Source organism: Copidosoma floridanum, unplaced genomic scaffold (assembly GCF_036245765.1).
Source record: "Copidosoma floridanum isolate Cflo_tuat_1 unplaced genomic scaffold, Cflo_Japanese_pri ptg000019l, whole genome shotgun sequence".
Lineage (NCBI taxonomy): Eukaryota > Metazoa > Arthropoda > Insecta > Hymenoptera > Encyrtidae > Copidosoma > Copidosoma floridanum.
In genome coordinates, this window is record NW_028321896.1 from 8,103,710 (window position 1) to 8,121,286 (window position 17,577).

Below are 17,577 nucleotides of genomic sequence, written 5' to 3' on the forward strand. Positions count from 1 at the left end.
AGAGAAACAAGTTGCAGTACGATTTGTTGAAAAATTCAGAGATTTTTTTTTTTGTTCTTTCTTCTACTTATTAGTAAGTGCATTAGTGAAAAAAAAAGTTTCCCCCTTTATAACACAAGTGTTTAGCAATCTTGTTTAGAAGTTTCTCTGTGTAATATGATTTGAGAGTCATTAATTTACTTTCGTATAATATTTTATGATTGTATAAAATATAAAAAAAAAGTATACAAAGTTTTATACATGATGTATACCGCACTTTCTTCTTCTGTGTTTGTTTATTAAAGCAAAAGCCTGAATTTAAATAAAGGCTTGTAACCTTGCCGCTTTAATCTTGTATTTAAAAAACCAGCGCGCGCATCGAGATAGGCAGGTGGGCGGTGGTGATCTGGTGATGTGTTATGGCTCAGGGCGCACGGGACGGGGAGGTCACCGCAAAAAAATCCGAAGAGTAAGAGTGCACAGAGGCACCCTTTCTATCTTTCTCTCGATTTTTCGCGTCCTGCCAGGAAGTTGTTCCTAGGGATCAGAGGAATTGGTCCAAGTTAAGTTTCAGCTGCCGTTGCTGCTGTAAGTATGTAGGAATCGTGATCGACTACTTAAAAGGCTGATGACGTGCTCCCTGCCTTAGATACAGAAGAGGTGTGGGCGTGGGCTCAGATTGACTCGATCGCGTAATCGTGCGGGAATTTCGCCGCTTGACGGAAGTTAACTATTAGGGGCTTGGCCACCTGGCGAGTAGAGCCTGAAGCACGGGGCTTTATTTTAAGAAAGTTAAAAGGTGCATTTTTCACTGTTCGCGCATGTGCAGAAACCAATATTTAACTTCTGCACATGTGCAGATGACCAAAATACGTTTAAAAGTGGACGCTTGACTTCTCCAAGATAAAGCCCCAGCTAGTCAGTCCGGTTTTTGGCTTGCGCGAGTAAACACGCACTTAATAAATAAATAAACCCTTACATTTAACAAAGCCAAGTGTGGTCGAGCTTCTTGCACCTCGTGCTACCCTCCTATCCTCGGGTAAGCTCGAGCATACCCAGCGGTTCCCAAAAGTGTACCAATCGAGACTTTAAAGATGCCGAAGAGGAAGAGCCAGGCTCTCATCGACTCGGACAGCAGCAGAAGCTCGGAGGATAGTGGCTCGGATTTGGATAGCGTGAGTTTCTCTTTCTCACATTTTCCTATCTTCGCGACTCTTCCTCGGAGGATCGAGCTCTTGATGAGTGAATTGATGCTAAGAACTACGTGTAAGCAGGGTTCGTCCTATGCTCGCGGGGATGATGTGATGCATAACCTCTCTCGTGTCTGGTACTGGTACGGGATTCGATAACTTTTTCCATCGTTTTTTCACCCATCTGTTGTCATGTGCGATAGTTCCTGTGGGTAAAGAACCACGTAGAATGTGAGAGATATATTTTATTTTCAACAGCTGCAGCGCATTTTTTTTCTTCAATCATTCTTTCTATAGTTTTTCCTACTGTTCCCATAAAGTTATAAGGATTACTTCAATGTGGACGGTCGTACATAATAAATTTATAACTAGAATTTACCAAAAATATGTAGCTTCTCTTGAACAAACATTAATCCTTTACATTTGGTACAAACTTATAAAACTAAATTGATACAATTATCAACAAAAAGCGTTTTAATCATATATATATAAGTTAGATTGGATTATATTACTTATTTGGGCTCTGCACTAATTGCAGTTAGTCAAAAACAGTTTCACAAAATTAACCAAGCTCTTTCATACTTAAACTTGGCATACTGACAAATTATTTAGTTTTAAAAATACAAAATGTGATATAGGGTTGAAATTTACTAATGATGTTTGTATAATTTGTTTAATATGGTATAGCCCTAGTATATGATATACTCCTAATATGATATACTTCTATTTTCTTTCTGAGTAAATCTAACAAATATGGAAACGCTTTAGTCAATTGTTTATCAAATTTGTTTTCTGTAGACTTCAAATATTTAAGAAGTTTGTAATGCCAATAGATATACTTTCACGTAGTAGCTAATTTATAAAAATAAAATATTTTTTCGATCCCAAGATTGATCATGTTTTATTGCAGGAATTATTGACTCTTGCTAAAAAGAAAAAAGGAAATCCCCCTGATGATGGCTCTGGAAATGAGGAAAGTAACTCATCAAAAAAAGATAACAAGGTCTTTGATTCTGAAACGTCAGATTCTGATGACGAGTGGAATGCTAAGACTGGTAAAGCAAAGAAAAAGAAAACTTCCTCAAAGAAAAGCAAGAAGAAAATGTCAAAATCTAGTAGTGGAGAAAGTGACAGCGAAAGTGAAAAAGAAGAGCCTGAAAAGGTTTCAGAACCAGAAGAAGGTATTAATCTACTTTTCATTCCAACGTTTTCTGTGCTCAATATTTTATTATTCATTGGGTCTCTCACATTTTGAAATTAAAATTAATTTCTAGGTGAAGTCTCAGATTCAGACGCTAGCGATGACTCTGATTCAAGCCAAGAAGAATTTAATGATGGCTATGATGACAGACTCATGGGAGATGCAGAGGATCAGGCGAGACTCGCTCAGATGACGGAAAAAGAAAGAGAACAAGAGATCTTCAAGCGCATCGAACAACGAGAGATTATGAAGACAAGGTTTGAAATAGAAAAGAAATTAAGGCAAGCTAGAAAAAAAGAACAGAAAAAGCAAAAAGAGTTTAAAAAGAAGGAGAAAGGTGGTGATGAAAAGAAGGTTGATAGAGCACCTGATCCTAAAGAAAGGAGTAAAGATCGCAAAAAAACGATAGAAGAAAAACAAGATAAAAAGTCAAGTGCAATGGCCATGTTAAAGGCAAGACGTGAAGAAAAACGAGAACGAGGTATACCGAGGTTTTTAATTAATGTATATGTTAATCTTTATTACTTTATTAAAACTCATACCAAACAGAGGAAAAGGAGAAGCAAAGAATGGAAGAGCAAAAACAACAATCTAAAGACGACGAGGAAGAGTTAGAAGGAGATCACAAAGGTTCAAAGACCAAGCTGAAGGCATCTGATATTTATTCAGATGATAGTGGCTCATCCAGTAGTGATGAAGACAAAGAGTCAAGTAAGCCTGCCTCTAGGCAGAGATCCTCTTCTAGTTCTTCCAGAGATTCAGACTCTGACGACCAAAAGTAAGAAATTTTTTTTCATAAATTGTATGGGATCATTAAACCAACCATTTGATTACTATCACACAGGTCCATAGCCAGTACAAAACCTAAAAAAATAATTTATGTTAACACCAAGGAAGAATTAAATAAAATACGATTATCGCGTCACAAAATAGAACGGTTTGTCCATCTTCCATTTTTTGAAAGAGTTGCGCAAGGGTGTTACGTGAGAATCGGTATTGGAAATAATAATGGTAGGCCAGTGTACAGAGTCGCGGAAATCGTTGGTGTTTGTGAAACCGCCAAAATCTACCAGTTAGGCAACACTAGGACGAACAAAGGCTTAAAACTAAGGCATGGAATGCAAGAACGTGTCTTCAGGCTAGAATTTGTGTCAAACCAGGAATTTACAGAGTCAGAGTTCTTTAAATGGAAAGAGACTTGTGCTGTGCAGGGCATATTGGCACCAACTGCCGATGAAGTTGATCAAAAACTTAAAGACATTAAAGAAGCAATGGTGTATGAGTTCAAAGAGGAAGATATTGAAAAGATAGTGCAGGAAAAAGGTCGGTTTAAAGGTACGCCATATAATTTTGCCATGAAAAAGGCACAACTTATGCGTGAGAGAGATGCCGCAAATTGTCGAGGAGATGATGACACTGCCAGTAGATTGAACGTAGAAATCGAAGAACTGGAAGAGCGTGCATCGGACCTCGATAAAAAACGATCGGCCACAATTTCCAGCATATCGTATATCAATGATCGGAATCGCAAGAAAAATGTCGAAGAAGCAGAAAAAGCAATTTTGGTACGTGAAAATCAGTCTAGAGTGAATTACTTGAATTTTTCGTTAAATTTTTACTTGAAAAATTTTACACTCTTTTAATATTACAGGAAGAAATCAAGCAAAACAAAGGTAAAGTGATAGATGATCCGTTTACCAGGAGAAGTACAAGGCCAAAAATGTTTTCTCAAAAAGAAGATGACGAACCTCGAAAGGCTCCTATATTTCCTGTTGAAGTTATTCAAAAGCCTGTAATGAAAAAAGAAGAACCTGCTCCTGAAATGAAAAAGAAACAAAACACAGATTTGTTTAATGCTCATAATTTTGATATTACGATCGATCTGGGAGTGCCAACAGCGAGTGAGTTAACATTATATTAAAAATACATATAAAATGTCATATTTGTGTAAAGAGTTTGATTTCATTTATATTTCTATCATTACAGGTACTCCCGTTACTATACTTCCAAAACCAATGAACTATATTAAAGATTCTGGTCCTCGTCGTTCCTTAAATTTGGAAGATTACAAAAAGAAGCGAGGTTTAATTTAAAAAGCTTTGACATATTCTACAAACAAATATATAATTCTATAAATAAATATGTCTGGAAAGCATACTTTTCACTAGTTTATTACGAGTTGTAAACTGTTTACGGGTTACAATGTAATGGCAACTTAAATTTGCTTTATTTCGATTAGCTCAAAGGGTTGTCTTACTCTTGTCTTGCAATATATAACTTGATTTTTATACATTTAAATCAGTTTTTGGAGCAAGTTTATACTTTTCTGTTGTTCAGCAGAAAGAACTTACAATGCATTAGAATTAATGATAATTTTATTAACGTTTTGTTGTATTAGATAAGTGACGATACCTACTAGTTCTGTATTGGACATTTTGGTATACCACTGTGGCTCATATTTTTATGAATTGCTGTGTCTAGCGATACGTCGTTTTGCGTTTAGTGTGTACATAAATGTTAAAACTTGTGAAATTATTATATACAATCTAATAAAACGCTGTGAGCAGTAAACGTTAGGCTGTTCACTATTTCAAATTGCAGGTTACTTGTACAGGATACTCAGGACTCTTTTTTTCAATGTTGTTTTACAAAATCAATTTATATTTTATAATTTACAAAGACTCAAATTATTAGAAACATCATTGAATCTACATATACCGCCCAACTTTTTAAATATTTACATGAACTTATTTTACATCATCAAAAATGCTTGTAGCGAGATGGCCCTGCCCTTACTAGTACTAAAAACAAAATAAAGTATTTTTTACAAGTTTTACGTGAGCATATTAAAATAAAAATCAAATTTCGTGCCGAACAAAATTTATTGCTTGTAGAGCTTTACTAGGTTGAAATAATTTGAGTGACTTGAGGGAAGAGGGAAGGAAAAATAGTTTTATTTTTTAGTCTCTACCTAAAATCATGCTATCTCTAATGCATAAGCCTGCACTTTGAAAGATAGGAATTTTAATTTTATGTGAATTTTCTCTTATTGCTTAGGAAACTTTTTTTTATTGATAAAAAGTAGTTTCAATTCATAAGGTAAAAATGTGACTAATCAGTCTCTTTTCATTAATAACTAGTATTTATTGTAAAAATAAAAAAAAGACAGCTAGGGTTTCTCTAAATGTATTTACAATTAAGTTTTTAAATTAATTTGCAATGAAAATATTGCAATTGTTTTGTTAGGGAATGCAAACTGTTAAATCTCAGACTGATGATGAATGTATATTATTATTACGTAAATAAGAATGCAAAATTTTTTTTTTCTATTACAACATTCATGCAACACAGTATTTAAATGTATATATAGTGTATATTTCATGAAGGTTTTCACAAAATTGTATATAATCCACTACATTAAATAAACTACAAAAAAATTTTAATGATTTCATTTTTATTTGTTAGAGTTAACATGTAAAAGACACCCAACACTTATATTTTTATTAATAAAAAACAACATTTTCAATATTTACAGAAGTAAGTTTCTTAATCCTGTTGTGCAATGGATACAATTAATTTTCGCTAAATTACAGCTCCATTTCATAATTATTACTCAATTATTTACAGTTTTTGAAACAAATGTCTCAAAAGTACCAACTAATGTAATACACGGTTTGAAAAAAATAATGAAATTTCAATTTCAACACTTGTGAATATGTCAAAAATGAGCGGTTTTTCTTAGTTCATCACCATCCACAGCAGAATTGCAATTTAATTATTATGTATACATGATAGCTATACTAAATATTACTATAATAAATATGATTGACTGTCGATATTAGTGTCGTTTGGTACTTGTACATACATACATTTTCTAATAGCTCTTTGTACGACTAGAATAAAAAATTTTTAGAATAAAATTATTTTATTTTTGGTACATAATCGAATTTGGTTCAGTTGTTTATTGAATTTGAAAAAAACGCGATTTTTCGCGCTTAATGTTTGTCCTCTTGAAGTGAACATCGTGATCGCGGTGATCAGAGAATAATACCTATGTAGGTACATACCTACATATACTGTATATGTAGGTGTGTACCTACGTATACATATTATATACATATATATATTATACACTGATATACATATAACATATTATACACTAACCGGAGTTTCAAAGTTTGAAATAAAGATATTTTGCGCTTCTCGGAAGGCTGGTGCGTTCGCAAAGTGTTCATTCCAAAATTAAATAGGAAATTTGATAAGTTATGGAAACAACAGATGACACGAGTATATTTAATACGAGGCCAATAAATAAATTTATTTATTAATTTCCAACTTGGGGACGAACACTGTAAGATGACGAATGGTAATTTTCGAACGCGCCCTTTCGCAAGTACAGGCATTTGCTTGTCAACTGTCAGGAGTGATAAAGGTTAGGTTTTAGCATATATAAGATTTGGAGTTGGAGGGAAATAGAATAAGATAAATAATTATAATGGAAATGAGTGAAAGTAGACCAGTTAGAGGAAGTATAGGAAATAAAAAAAATTACAAGAAGAATAATTTACCAAATAAGGTTAAATTATTCAGCCAAACTGACTTGGAAGCTTTAAGCAGTGACTTAGGTTTAAGTGAAGAATCCTACAAAATCCTAAAATCTTCTTTGGAACAAAAAAATCTATTGAAAAAAAGCCCAAAGGTATGTGTATTTATTTTAATTTGTTGCTTCTGATACTACGTATTTTTGAAAAGTATTATGGTTTCAGTTACAGTATATCGAGCGACTGCTCCGGAGCACTCCGAGAGTACTTGTGTTCCTCATTCTATCACTATGGTTTAGAACGAGATTAAAAACAAATTAACACAGTACTAAGTACATTGCGAAGTTGGAAATAGGATAGGAAAGTAATGTCCCCAATCGCCATGTTATTCGTTTTTCTTACTCTGCGGTGCGTATATTTATATACGATTCTCGTTTTCTCGTATTCCAGTCGCCGAAAATTCACTTTCCGTCCACTGTCACAAAAATTCTATTCTCCAACCTCGGGCGTTTTTGAGGGTCGGGTGTGCGCCCTCGGTAGGAAAAATAGGGTGCGCATCCAACCAGGGTAAGCACCAGGAGTCCCTTTACTGCGCCCTCGATAGGAAAAAAGATCCCCGGGTCTTGCAGCTTTCGAAGATCCCTCGGGCCGCGAAACAGCCGCCCTGGTGGGGATGACATTTCTGTGACGGAAACTACTATTTTGGGACCATTAAGTAGGATGATGCTTAGGTGATAAATACTATTTTCCAGCACATCGATGAGGGCGCAGTAAACTAAACGTCCAAATGCCACGAAAAAGAAAAACGTCTCGAGATAGAGAAATTACTATTTTAAGGAGCCATTTTCACTTCAATCTCGTTCAATTCTACATCGACTCCAGTAGTCTAGTGGAAATGGTGGGATTCCAATTTGGAAGATTAAAAAACAATGTGTGCATTGCATGGCCAACGATTTATTCATGAAAACATTATGTAAAACCAGGAAAACAGTTAAATGATGACGGTTAAAAAAAAAAAAAAAAAAAAAAAAAAAAGAAGCGTTCCGAGTTCCGAGTGATTCTGATTTCTGCGGTGAAGTCAGGGCGTGTAAATATTGCTAACTCGAGCACACCTATAGTTTTCGCCGACGACGGCGACACCGGTGACGCACCCCCACAACCAGTAGTAACAACTAGCAGGCGTCGCCAGCGACCGCTCTCGGCTCTCCAGACATTCAGTGAGAGAGCGCAGTCGAGTCAAAGAGGAGCCAGTTGTGCCGGAAAGTTGTGAAAGAGTAGTGTGTACGGTGTTTTGTTTGGTTGGAAAAGCAGCGACAAAAGCGCAGAAGAGACAAGAGGCCGAACTTTATTTTTTTTAAACAAATTTTATACACTTATTATTGATCGGCGAGACTGCTGGTCGGCACACCGGAACAATGGTAATTATCGCTGGTATTGTTATTGTTATTGCTGTCGTCGTTGCCATTGCACGTTCGTACACATATTCCTGTACCATTCAGCCAGGTAACTAACTCCACACGAGCCAGTAGAGTGTTATATCGTCGCCACACCGCGAGATTATAGTGTACGCTATTTCCGTCCCTCGCGAGCTGTACTCTGCTCTGCCTCGGTTCTTCTCCGAGGAAGTCTTCGTTTCACGTGTCTATGTGCGTGCATAACGTGTATAAATTTGCCCGAGCAGTCGAATGGAGGTACCGCCTCTTCTCGAAGACGTCGAGGGTAGATCACCGTGCCCGGCGACAGAGGCACTTTTTTGGTTAGAACACTGCATACTCTCCTTCCTCCCTCCTCCTCCTCTCGCTATCCCGTCCAGCCTTTATCCGCCATTGCCATCTCTCTCTTTCTCTCTCTCCTTCTCGCACACACTTCAACATATACACATTCCCCGCTGTTGCAGTGTGGCGAGCCGGCTAGAGCGGTGCGCCTCGCCGGCTTTCCGGTCTCCCAATTATCCCTTCCTCTAGGAAGCGGCAGCCCTTTTCTCGCACCGCAAGCTCAAGATTATACCGTTGCCAGTGCAGGCGTATACGGTATCACCGTCGGCTCTGCCTCCTTCCTGACTCTCAGGAAAGGGACGGTGTGTAGGTACATGCTACCTCGCCACCCGAGTCAGAAAATGGACGTACCGGATGAATCATCGTCCTTCTCTTTCTCTCTCCCTTCATCCACATCTCTTGGTTGGCTGCTCGTCAGCATTGCTCGCTCGCGCTTACACAGAAACAGAGAGTGCGGATAAAGCAAAGAGGGAGAGAGAGAAAGAGCGCGAGCGACGGGCGTTGAATACGTTATTTTTTGGGAGCCACGCCGCTTGCTTGGGTCTAACATCGTCTACTTGGGTATACTTACACTCATTGCTCCGTGCGATGGTTCGATTGTGCTGCTGGCGCTGCCCTTTTAGGACGTGCCGGCTGAGAAGGGTGGTCTGATGTGTGTGACGAGGGCGAGGGGCGGGCAGAAATAAGCTTCTCGTCCCCATAGGACATTTCTTTTAACTCATACACACTACTTACCTTGGTTTCTTCGCTCTAATATTAACCGTTATTGTTTTAACTGTAAAACTAGAGCGACAGTCGAGGATGGCGACGACGAAGCAATAAATATATTCTTTCTTGCGCTCCCCCCCTGCCTCTCGTCCCGGTTGATTTCCTGTGCTGCTAACACGGATGATACTAACCAAATGTATTTACCTTTATAATACATACAATACCATGCATGAGAAGAAAAAGTACGGTATCTTCGTCGCTAGTTAGCCTCTACAGTTCGTTGTTACTTCAGTCTGTTTAATTTTCTGAGATTTAAATCTACTGACCCTTCGACTTCGTATTGTCCGCTTTGCTTCCTCTCGGTACATTGGGCGTGCGTTTGCCTGTGCAATGTGCCACGCTTGCTTGCTCAGTGCCGGTGCCTCCACCCCCCCCCCCCCAGTTGATCGCGCAGTGGCGTCTGTTTTTTTTTTTTTTTTTTTTTTTTTTTTACTAATTCGGAGCACAATCCTAGACTTATTTCATACACCTCTTGTTAAATGATCGATTTTATAAATATATGTGTACATATTTAATGTCCTGATTGCCGATCAGTTTGGCTATAATATTTCAGCATATGCTTTTAAAGTACGAAACGTAATCTTACAGAAAAATTTGTATCACTGAAAGCTTTTTGTTCCCTATTGATAGCAAAAATATGCGTGGGTCACGTTAATGAAGCTGTTTTAATTTTCTGTTGTAAATAAAAATAATAGATAAAAATGCAGGTTTTCATTATGGATATATTTGAACATGAGCTTTATGTAATCTTGCCAGTTGTCACCTAAGGTTGTCACTCGCTTGTTGACAGCATTTTCAGGTATACATAATTTTTCTTTCTTTTATTTCCAAGTGTCGATTTAGTTTGTACTTGTAATGCTTGCTGCTCTGTTCACTTTAATTATCGAATTATTAAAGGCGTAATTCAAGGTTATGCTACTTTTCACACATCAGAAACTAGTAAAGTTCTGTTCAAGTGATAGAGTATATGATAATTTTGTCGATGTCAATTTCGATTTCTCCACCATTCCTTGAGTTTCAATAATCGTTGCAAGTTTCTCTTAAGATGTACATCAATTAATTTAGGCCGCGATGATGTCATTATTTTAACCATTAATATAGAAACATGCTCCAACCCCAATGTGATTTGCCATTAGCTGTTGGGACATCGATCTTGATACTCCAAACGCCCAGCAGTGTGTCATTGTTGTAATGTAACTGTTAACCTAATGTGCTTACTTTTACTTGATAAACCTACTAAATACGTCTGATATGATAAGAGCTGTGTGGCGATATCGAGTTTCAAAAAAAAAAAAAAAACAAACCTCGTTATCTTTGCTACCATTGCCCTAATGGATGTTTTCCTATGAATTATCATTAAATATACTTGATCTCTGTACTTGAAGTGAGAAAAGTGTGTGTGTGCCAGAGGCGAACGGTTTAAAATGAGTCACACTGAAAAATTGATCTGCCATGATTCACGGTTATTAGGTCCGAAGATTAAGGTTCGCGCTGGGATTCGAGGTATTTATCGTTCAACACTATCAGAAGGACAATTTTCGAATTGTTCGTATGTATTCCACGAAAGACTTAGGCATAATAAATGTGATATGTGTATTAATACGTAAGTGACGTGTAGTGTAAACAATCATTGATTAAGTACCACGATAGTGAATAATAAAATCGTAGATGTTCGGTCATACAATAAACAAAAGTCATTGGTATATACGTCAAATTGAGTTAACTCGAATAGCATTGCAAGTATATGTTAACAACAAAACCAAGAACTCGTCGTATCGTCACGGATAATCTTGTAATAATAGCAGTGAGTAACATATTGTATACGAGGTGGAAAAACAAGGAAACGCCCTCTCTGTTTTATACTCTGTTTTCTTCGTTAATTGAATTGAGAAGATAAAAAAAAGACTAATTAGGATTTCTTATCAATGTTCGAAAATTTGTCATCAGAAAATCTTTACATTGAGTTATAGAATAAAAATACGACAAAATAACGAATCGATTCTCTGAAAATCTTTCTATAAAGGTGCTTTGATAACATGGGATAGAAAAAAGCGATTAAAAGCCGATTGTCAAATTAAATCATACCCGCGGGGGGGAGGGGGGGTAACAGCTCTTGACCTTGTATCTCCGGCTAATGTGTACTCGCCAAAAAAGTGTACTTGCGAGACGAAAACGGCATCTAAAGTACCATTCCCGGTATTATCGAGTGTTTCACTCGGATAGAGCAAAAAAAAGTCTTAACTAAACTGTTCAGGTACACGAACTTCACGGTTTGACGGTTCGTCCTTCGTAATTTACGATTCTCTCTCTCGCGGGGACCGATAGGATCAATTATTTTATACGTCCCTCGTGACTTGAATCATGCGTCTCTCTCTTGGCGAATTTGATATTAATATTTGCGAGCTACGTTTGTTGACCAGATTCCGATTGTGAGATTATGCAGAATAATAACAATTGAGCCAGATAAGCAAAAATAATCCTCTATTTTTAAAAGTTAAACGACAAGTAATCTAATTGCGCTGGATTTGAACGAGTGGGGGGGTAAATGAAAATCAATGGGATATAAAAAATCGGTTGACAGTCAAAATAACTGACAATGAGAAGAAGAAAAAATCGTAACAAAATCAAGCACAGCCATTTGAAGGCGTTGCTTGAACTTTTAGATATATGATACAGATGTGCCGCAGGGGAGAGCCAATAGAGCCAATTAAAGTGAAAACCCTGAATGATTTTTGCGCGCGCGGTAGGTATGATTCATTTGCTTTGAGGGGGGGGGGCGAAAAAGCGCCGAGCGAGTCTATATAGTTACGGTCGCACTTAACTTCCATCCACCAATAACAACGATTGAGATCTATATTTACTTTCAATCATCTCTCTCCCGACGTTTTAACTTACTTACCCACCTGATCGATCGAAAATAAACTTGCGACTCGCTCGCAAGCTCCTAAGTATATACCCGTGCGGTAGCGTCACAAGACAAAAAAGAAAAAAAAAAAAAAAAAAAAAAAAAAGTCACGCAAAGGAAGATGATCTGCGGTGTGTGCAAGCGCACGCACGCAGACACGCTTACAGCGGACGACGAGCGGCTCCGGTTTCTCTCAATTGACAATCTTCGGCCAAGCTCTCTCTTGAGTAAGACGCGTCATACAGACTTATACGTATAAGTTAAGCTTTACACACCCGTGTATATGCATATATATTATATATGCGTAATGCAAAAAGAGAAGAGAGAGAGAGAGAGAGAGGAACAGGTGCCGAGTGATTAAGCGCTCTCTTTCTCGCTATCTCTACACTTGAAAGTTTGTAATAATATGTGCCCGTGTGTCTAACGAAGCGCCCATAATATTCGCACACCCCTTTGACCACGGTATCGCTATTTTCGTGCAAGCCCTGCTTATGTATATTTTTCCTTTTGATTTGTATTTTTTTTTTTTTTTTTGTTGCTGTTATCGTAACGCAATGTTGGCGTATAATTATTATATTACCAACAGCAGCCAGCAATGTAAATAATAATAATAATAACGGGTGGAGAGCAGCGTAGCCTCTTCTGCTGTGCTATGCTCCGCAACCCCTCCAAGTAAAAATAAAGTCTTCCCACGCGCGCGAATCCGAGGCTAAAGAAAGCTCCAAGCGGTATAATATACATGTATACATTTATTCTAAAGCTACGTGTGTGCGTTTGTGTGAGAGGTGTATTGTGCACACACGCACACGCGGCCTCTCTCCACTCGTGCGGCGTTTTATAAACGACGAGGAAAATATACTCCACGGTAATATATATTTTATATAAGTATACCGATCTTCTCTGTAGCTTGAGGATACCCAAAGACCCGTGCGACGAGCTCATACCAACGATCTTTGCTTGCTTGCGCCCAACTGTTAAACATTTCCGTCGATACTTGTCCCGCAATTTTTCACTGAGTTGTGGAAACAACAAAAGTACATGGCGCTTTTTTTTTATTAACAACGCATACTCCGCGTTGGCGTCCCTCTGTCCGATGAGAGCGACGTAGGTATAGCATCAGTATATTGTATCCGCTGGAAAAAAGTCGAAGGGAATTTAATACGAGATGTCTATTAATAGCTCGTTTGTACATACTCTGGCTTCTAACTGACGCGCGCGTGTGCGTGCGGTTACGAATCGAATATATACACTTGGGCAGGGGAGGTGCTGTTCCCCCCTACCTTCTTTTCCTTTTTGTAGATATTAATAAACAAAAGTTTCGTGACGACAAGTCGCTGCGTTAGTTTTTGCTTCTTGGAACGAATACATATTCGTATGCGCAAACTCACCTTCAAAGGCAATCCGCAATCGTTTAAATTTTGAAAAAAAAAGATATCGCCTTAGCGTACAATCGACACGAAGCTTCCGCGACTGTCGTCAAAACCAATGTCGTATACAGCATATCGATTACCCGAGTAGGTGTCGTTTTCGTTTTTCCACGTGAAAAGGCATCATCCAGATTCTCCTCTTCCTCCCTGACTTTGTTTCGGGACACCCTCACAATGTACAACGCGACAAAAAAAAAAAAAAAAAAAAAAAAAAAAAAAAAAAAAAAAAAAAAACCAAAGAGAAAAACTTTTTTCGTTACTGTGAATTGCAGCGCGAAAAGCGCTACCGATCCGTGCACACACATGCTCGTTACGTAACACCGGCCGCTCTTACTTTTCTCCCCTACGTGTACTTACATCATTATATTTAAACCCTGTGCATAAGTATGACTTGGACGATTTTCGCTTCGATATCGGCTAATATACAGTTTGGGAGAGGCATGATTGAAGCCGATCGTTATCTTTTCGCGGATTGATCGGTGATTACAGCCGCGCGGGCGTGGCAATGCTGGTTAGTCACTGTACATCTGTTATCTCCCTTTCTCTTTGAGCACACGAGGGGATGCTATTTCTCAGGTTATGATCACCACTCGGCTCTTTGTTGCCACATCGAATCGGAACTGAAAGCTTTTTTCCCTCTCTCTCCAACAAAATAACTCGGGCATGGATCTACAAAGTAACCATCTCTCGAAGCTGCTTGTTTGTATTGTCACCCGGTGTCGAAACTTCGTTTTTTGCTTTTTGCCAGAGACGAGGACCGTAGCGCCGCATACTTTCATCCGAAATAAAAAAATTTATTGACGCAGCAGCAGATTATCCGAGCTTCTGTGTTGCCGGTTCGGCTGCCAAGAGCTTTCGTTGTAAACTTCCTGTTCCCTCCCCCCCCTCTCTCTCTCTCTCTCCAATCATAAGAAATAATATTTGATGTGATGAAACCAGTCACTCGTTACAGTCGTTATCTCGTTGTATGAATTTTCGTAAATTTGACTTTACACAAAATCCCCTTGCCGGTTCTGCAAATCGGCTGTCTTTCACAACAGATTGTTCACAAATTTGTCTCTTTTTTTTCCCTCCTTCGGTACGGAGCAACAGAAAAAAAAAATCCTTGATCCTTTTCCCAATGTACGAAAATCACGCCGGCATAACGGAGAGAGACAGAGCGCGCGACAACGAAATTCGATTACCATAATAAGGCATGCGCGCGCGCGAGCGTTTCCTCCGTATTAATCACGCGAAAACCTTGCAGCCCTCAAATCGGTCGTTGTACACGCACATAAATGCACTTATACAGCCGCTCGCGGTCAACTCGGTGCATTTCTTCCGTCCAATGACCTTGCGCTCCATCATTGCTCTCTTTTTCACGTTCTTGCGGGCGTATGTGAGGTGTACTTTGCCCGGTACCTTATACTGCGCTGATATTCAATGTCAAAGCAAATGAATGGACGGTGGATTAATCTGTTTTCTTCTTTTGAACGAATGATTTCAGGCATCAGGAGTTACTGTGGCGGACATCTGCAAGACGACCTACGAGGAGATCAAGAAGGACAAAAAGCACCGGTACGTGATCTTTTACATTAAGGACGAGAAGCAGATCGACGTCGAGGTCATCGGGTCGCGCGATGCAAACTACGATGCCTTCCTTGAGGACTTGCAGAAGGGCGGCACCGGCGAGTGCCGCTACGGACTCTTCGACTTTGAGTACACCCATCAATGCCAGGGAACATGTGAGGTGAGACTTTTTTTCGCTGCCCTAGAAACAATCGTCATTAGCAAATGCGGATTTTAAGGATCCATGAGATTTGTTGGTGAATAGCATTTAAGGAGGTGTTGGTATTACAGGCTTCCAAGAAACAAAAGCTATTCCTGATGTCGTGGTGTCCTGACACAGCCAAGGTCAAGAAGAAGATGTTGTACTCGAGTTCTTTCGATGCTCTGAAGAAGTCTCTGGTTGGTGTACAAAAGTACATCCAGGCGACGGATCTGTCGGAGGCCTCCGAAGAGGCTGTCGAAGAGAAACTCCGAGCCACCGACAGGAACTAAGTGACGACAACTGCAGCACAATAAATACAAACAATTTGATAGAAATGTAATCGATTTCAAAACAAAACTAAAAACTACAAGAGGGGCTACAATGCACAAATTACCCTTCCTCAAAACTTCTCCAAAAAAAAAGTTCTGTACCGTTTATATAAAAATGGGAGTTCGTGTTTTTACATGTTTTTCACTTTGGAAAACGTTTATTACAATAATATATACAAAAGGAAGGGAGTACGTCGTACGTTATAAGACAAAAAAAAAGTATACAACGCAGTCACATTTGTCACACGCTGTCGCTACATCGCGCGAAACTTGGTTTCAATCAATATCGCTAAACTAATATTATAATGATAATAATAATAAGATTTGTAAAAGGACAAAAAAAAATACAATTGTAATAACAGCGTATATTATACTATTTAAACTGTCGAGATGTAGGAGAGCATTTCTTCTTTTTATTGTCATACAGGCTGTATAATGAATAAATTAAACTCATTTCATTATTGTATATTTGACTGCGTTTGGATTTCAAATTTTGATTTTTAAGCGTCAATTTTTTTCCCTTATCGGTGTACGCTGTACGCGCAATACTGAACTGAGGCACAAAAAACTGTGTAGACGCTTTAATAATTATAATATCAATAATGAAATCTTTTACTACTTTTTTTCTCAGTAGTTATCATAATTCACTCGTTTTATTTGGTCATGTTTTGTAATAATTATTAATTATTTGTTATTTAATTCCACTTTATTATTAATTCTTGATACTAACTCTTTCAAATGGCTTGATGCACTACAGTGCAGTAGTGAATACACTACCTGAAAATTAACCATTAGATTTTTTACATTTATAAAAAAGTGAATATAGCTCGTGACGTTTACATTATAAATAACTGAAACTTGATAAATGGATATTCAAACGTTTCTAAATTTACTTTCATGCCAACTCTAAAATAGAGGATTCTAAAGAGTATGGAATTTACTTTTTTTTTCAATTTGCAATGTTTCATTTATTACTGTAGATCATAATGGAATCTGTTCAACCAAAAATTTCTCGACATATTTATCATGAGATAAGAATCATGCCCTTACGATATTTTCGAATTTTTATCGAAAGAAGAAAGAAAATTTTATTATCATGAAGATAAACAAAGTCCGCAAACAACAAGTAAAACATCGAAAAAACGGAGGAGAAACGTATACTATTATCACCAATTGATAATACGCACCGAGGTACAGGTTCATGAATTAGAAATACGTCAATAGCAGCTGTTGAACGGATTAAAATGTTACTTCTTCGATTTATCGGCATCTCAGTGAAGGTCACATCATCCAGCCGAGAAAAAGCCCTTTGCTGCTGAGTATTACAGTGGCAACAGCTTATTTGGCTTCAGGCTAAACAAGGCACACATAAGGTATACTTAGTTTGAAAAGAACTAGGCAAACTTCAATACTTGCGCAAATAATCGCTTAGGTAGTTGAAAAGTTTTATTTCAAAGAAAAGGTCGAGAAAGCATTGTATAAGCACTTGCACTTAATGCACATCGATCGGGCGACAAACTTGAGTTGGTTCTTTTCCTTCGTATTCAGTAAAACGGATTTCATGAATTGTACGAAAAATTGCCCCAAAAATCGATATTTCATCCGTTTGGATCAAAACTCTTATATTTACCACGAGTTAAGCTTACCAAACTTTCCGAAGTAGAATAATAAAAAGTTGTCACGTTAATTCTAGGGTCTATGTTACTAACTTT

General features: G+C 38.0%; 2 protein-coding genes across 2 annotated transcripts; both read left to right on the plus strand.

Moving 5' to 3' along the window:
• The first annotated feature begins 910 nt into the window (after window positions 1-910).
• Window positions 911-5,791, plus strand: Rtf1 (RNA polymerase-associated protein Rtf1). The gene is made up of 7 exons (XM_014350663.2): window positions 911-1,154; window positions 2,080-2,350; window positions 2,444-2,851; window positions 2,920-3,148; window positions 3,215-3,935; window positions 4,022-4,271; window positions 4,357-5,791. The coding sequence occupies exons 1-7, from the start codon at window positions 1,074-1,076 to the stop codon at window positions 4,461-4,463; spliced, it is 2,067 nt and encodes a 688-aa protein (XP_014206149.2). The 5' UTR covers window positions 911-1,073; the 3' UTR covers window positions 4,464-5,791.
• A 2,293-nt stretch (window positions 5,792-8,084) lies between these two features.
• On the plus strand, window positions 8,085-16,333 carry tsr (Cofilin/actin-depolymerizing factor homolog tsr). The gene is made up of 3 exons (XM_014350674.2): window positions 8,085-8,329; window positions 15,273-15,515; window positions 15,626-16,333. Exons 1-3 carry the CDS (start codon window positions 8,327-8,329, stop codon window positions 15,824-15,826), a joined length of 447 nt encoding a protein of 148 aa, XP_014206160.2. The 5' UTR covers window positions 8,085-8,326; the 3' UTR covers window positions 15,827-16,333.
• The last annotated feature ends 1,244 nt before the right edge of the window (window positions 16,334-17,577 follow it).

Bases quoted from the DNA above. Each gene is read 5' to 3' on its own strand.
- Rtf1 (XM_014350663.2), top strand. From the start codon at position 1,074: ATGCCGAAGAGGAAGAGCCAGGCTCTCATCGACTCGGACAGCAGCAGA. The intron at 3,936-4,021 runs GTACGTGAAAAT...TTAATATTACAG, and splicing joins AAGCAGAAAAAGCAATTTTG to GAAGAAATCAAGCAAAACAA. The intron at 4,272-4,356 runs GTGAGTTAACAT...CTATCATTACAG, and splicing joins TCTGGGAGTGCCAACAGCGA to GTACTCCCGTTACTATACTT.
- tsr (XM_014350674.2), top strand. The intron at 15,516-15,625 runs GTGAGACTTTTT...TTGGTATTACAG, and splicing joins AATGCCAGGGAACATGTGAG to GCTTCCAAGAAACAAAAGCT.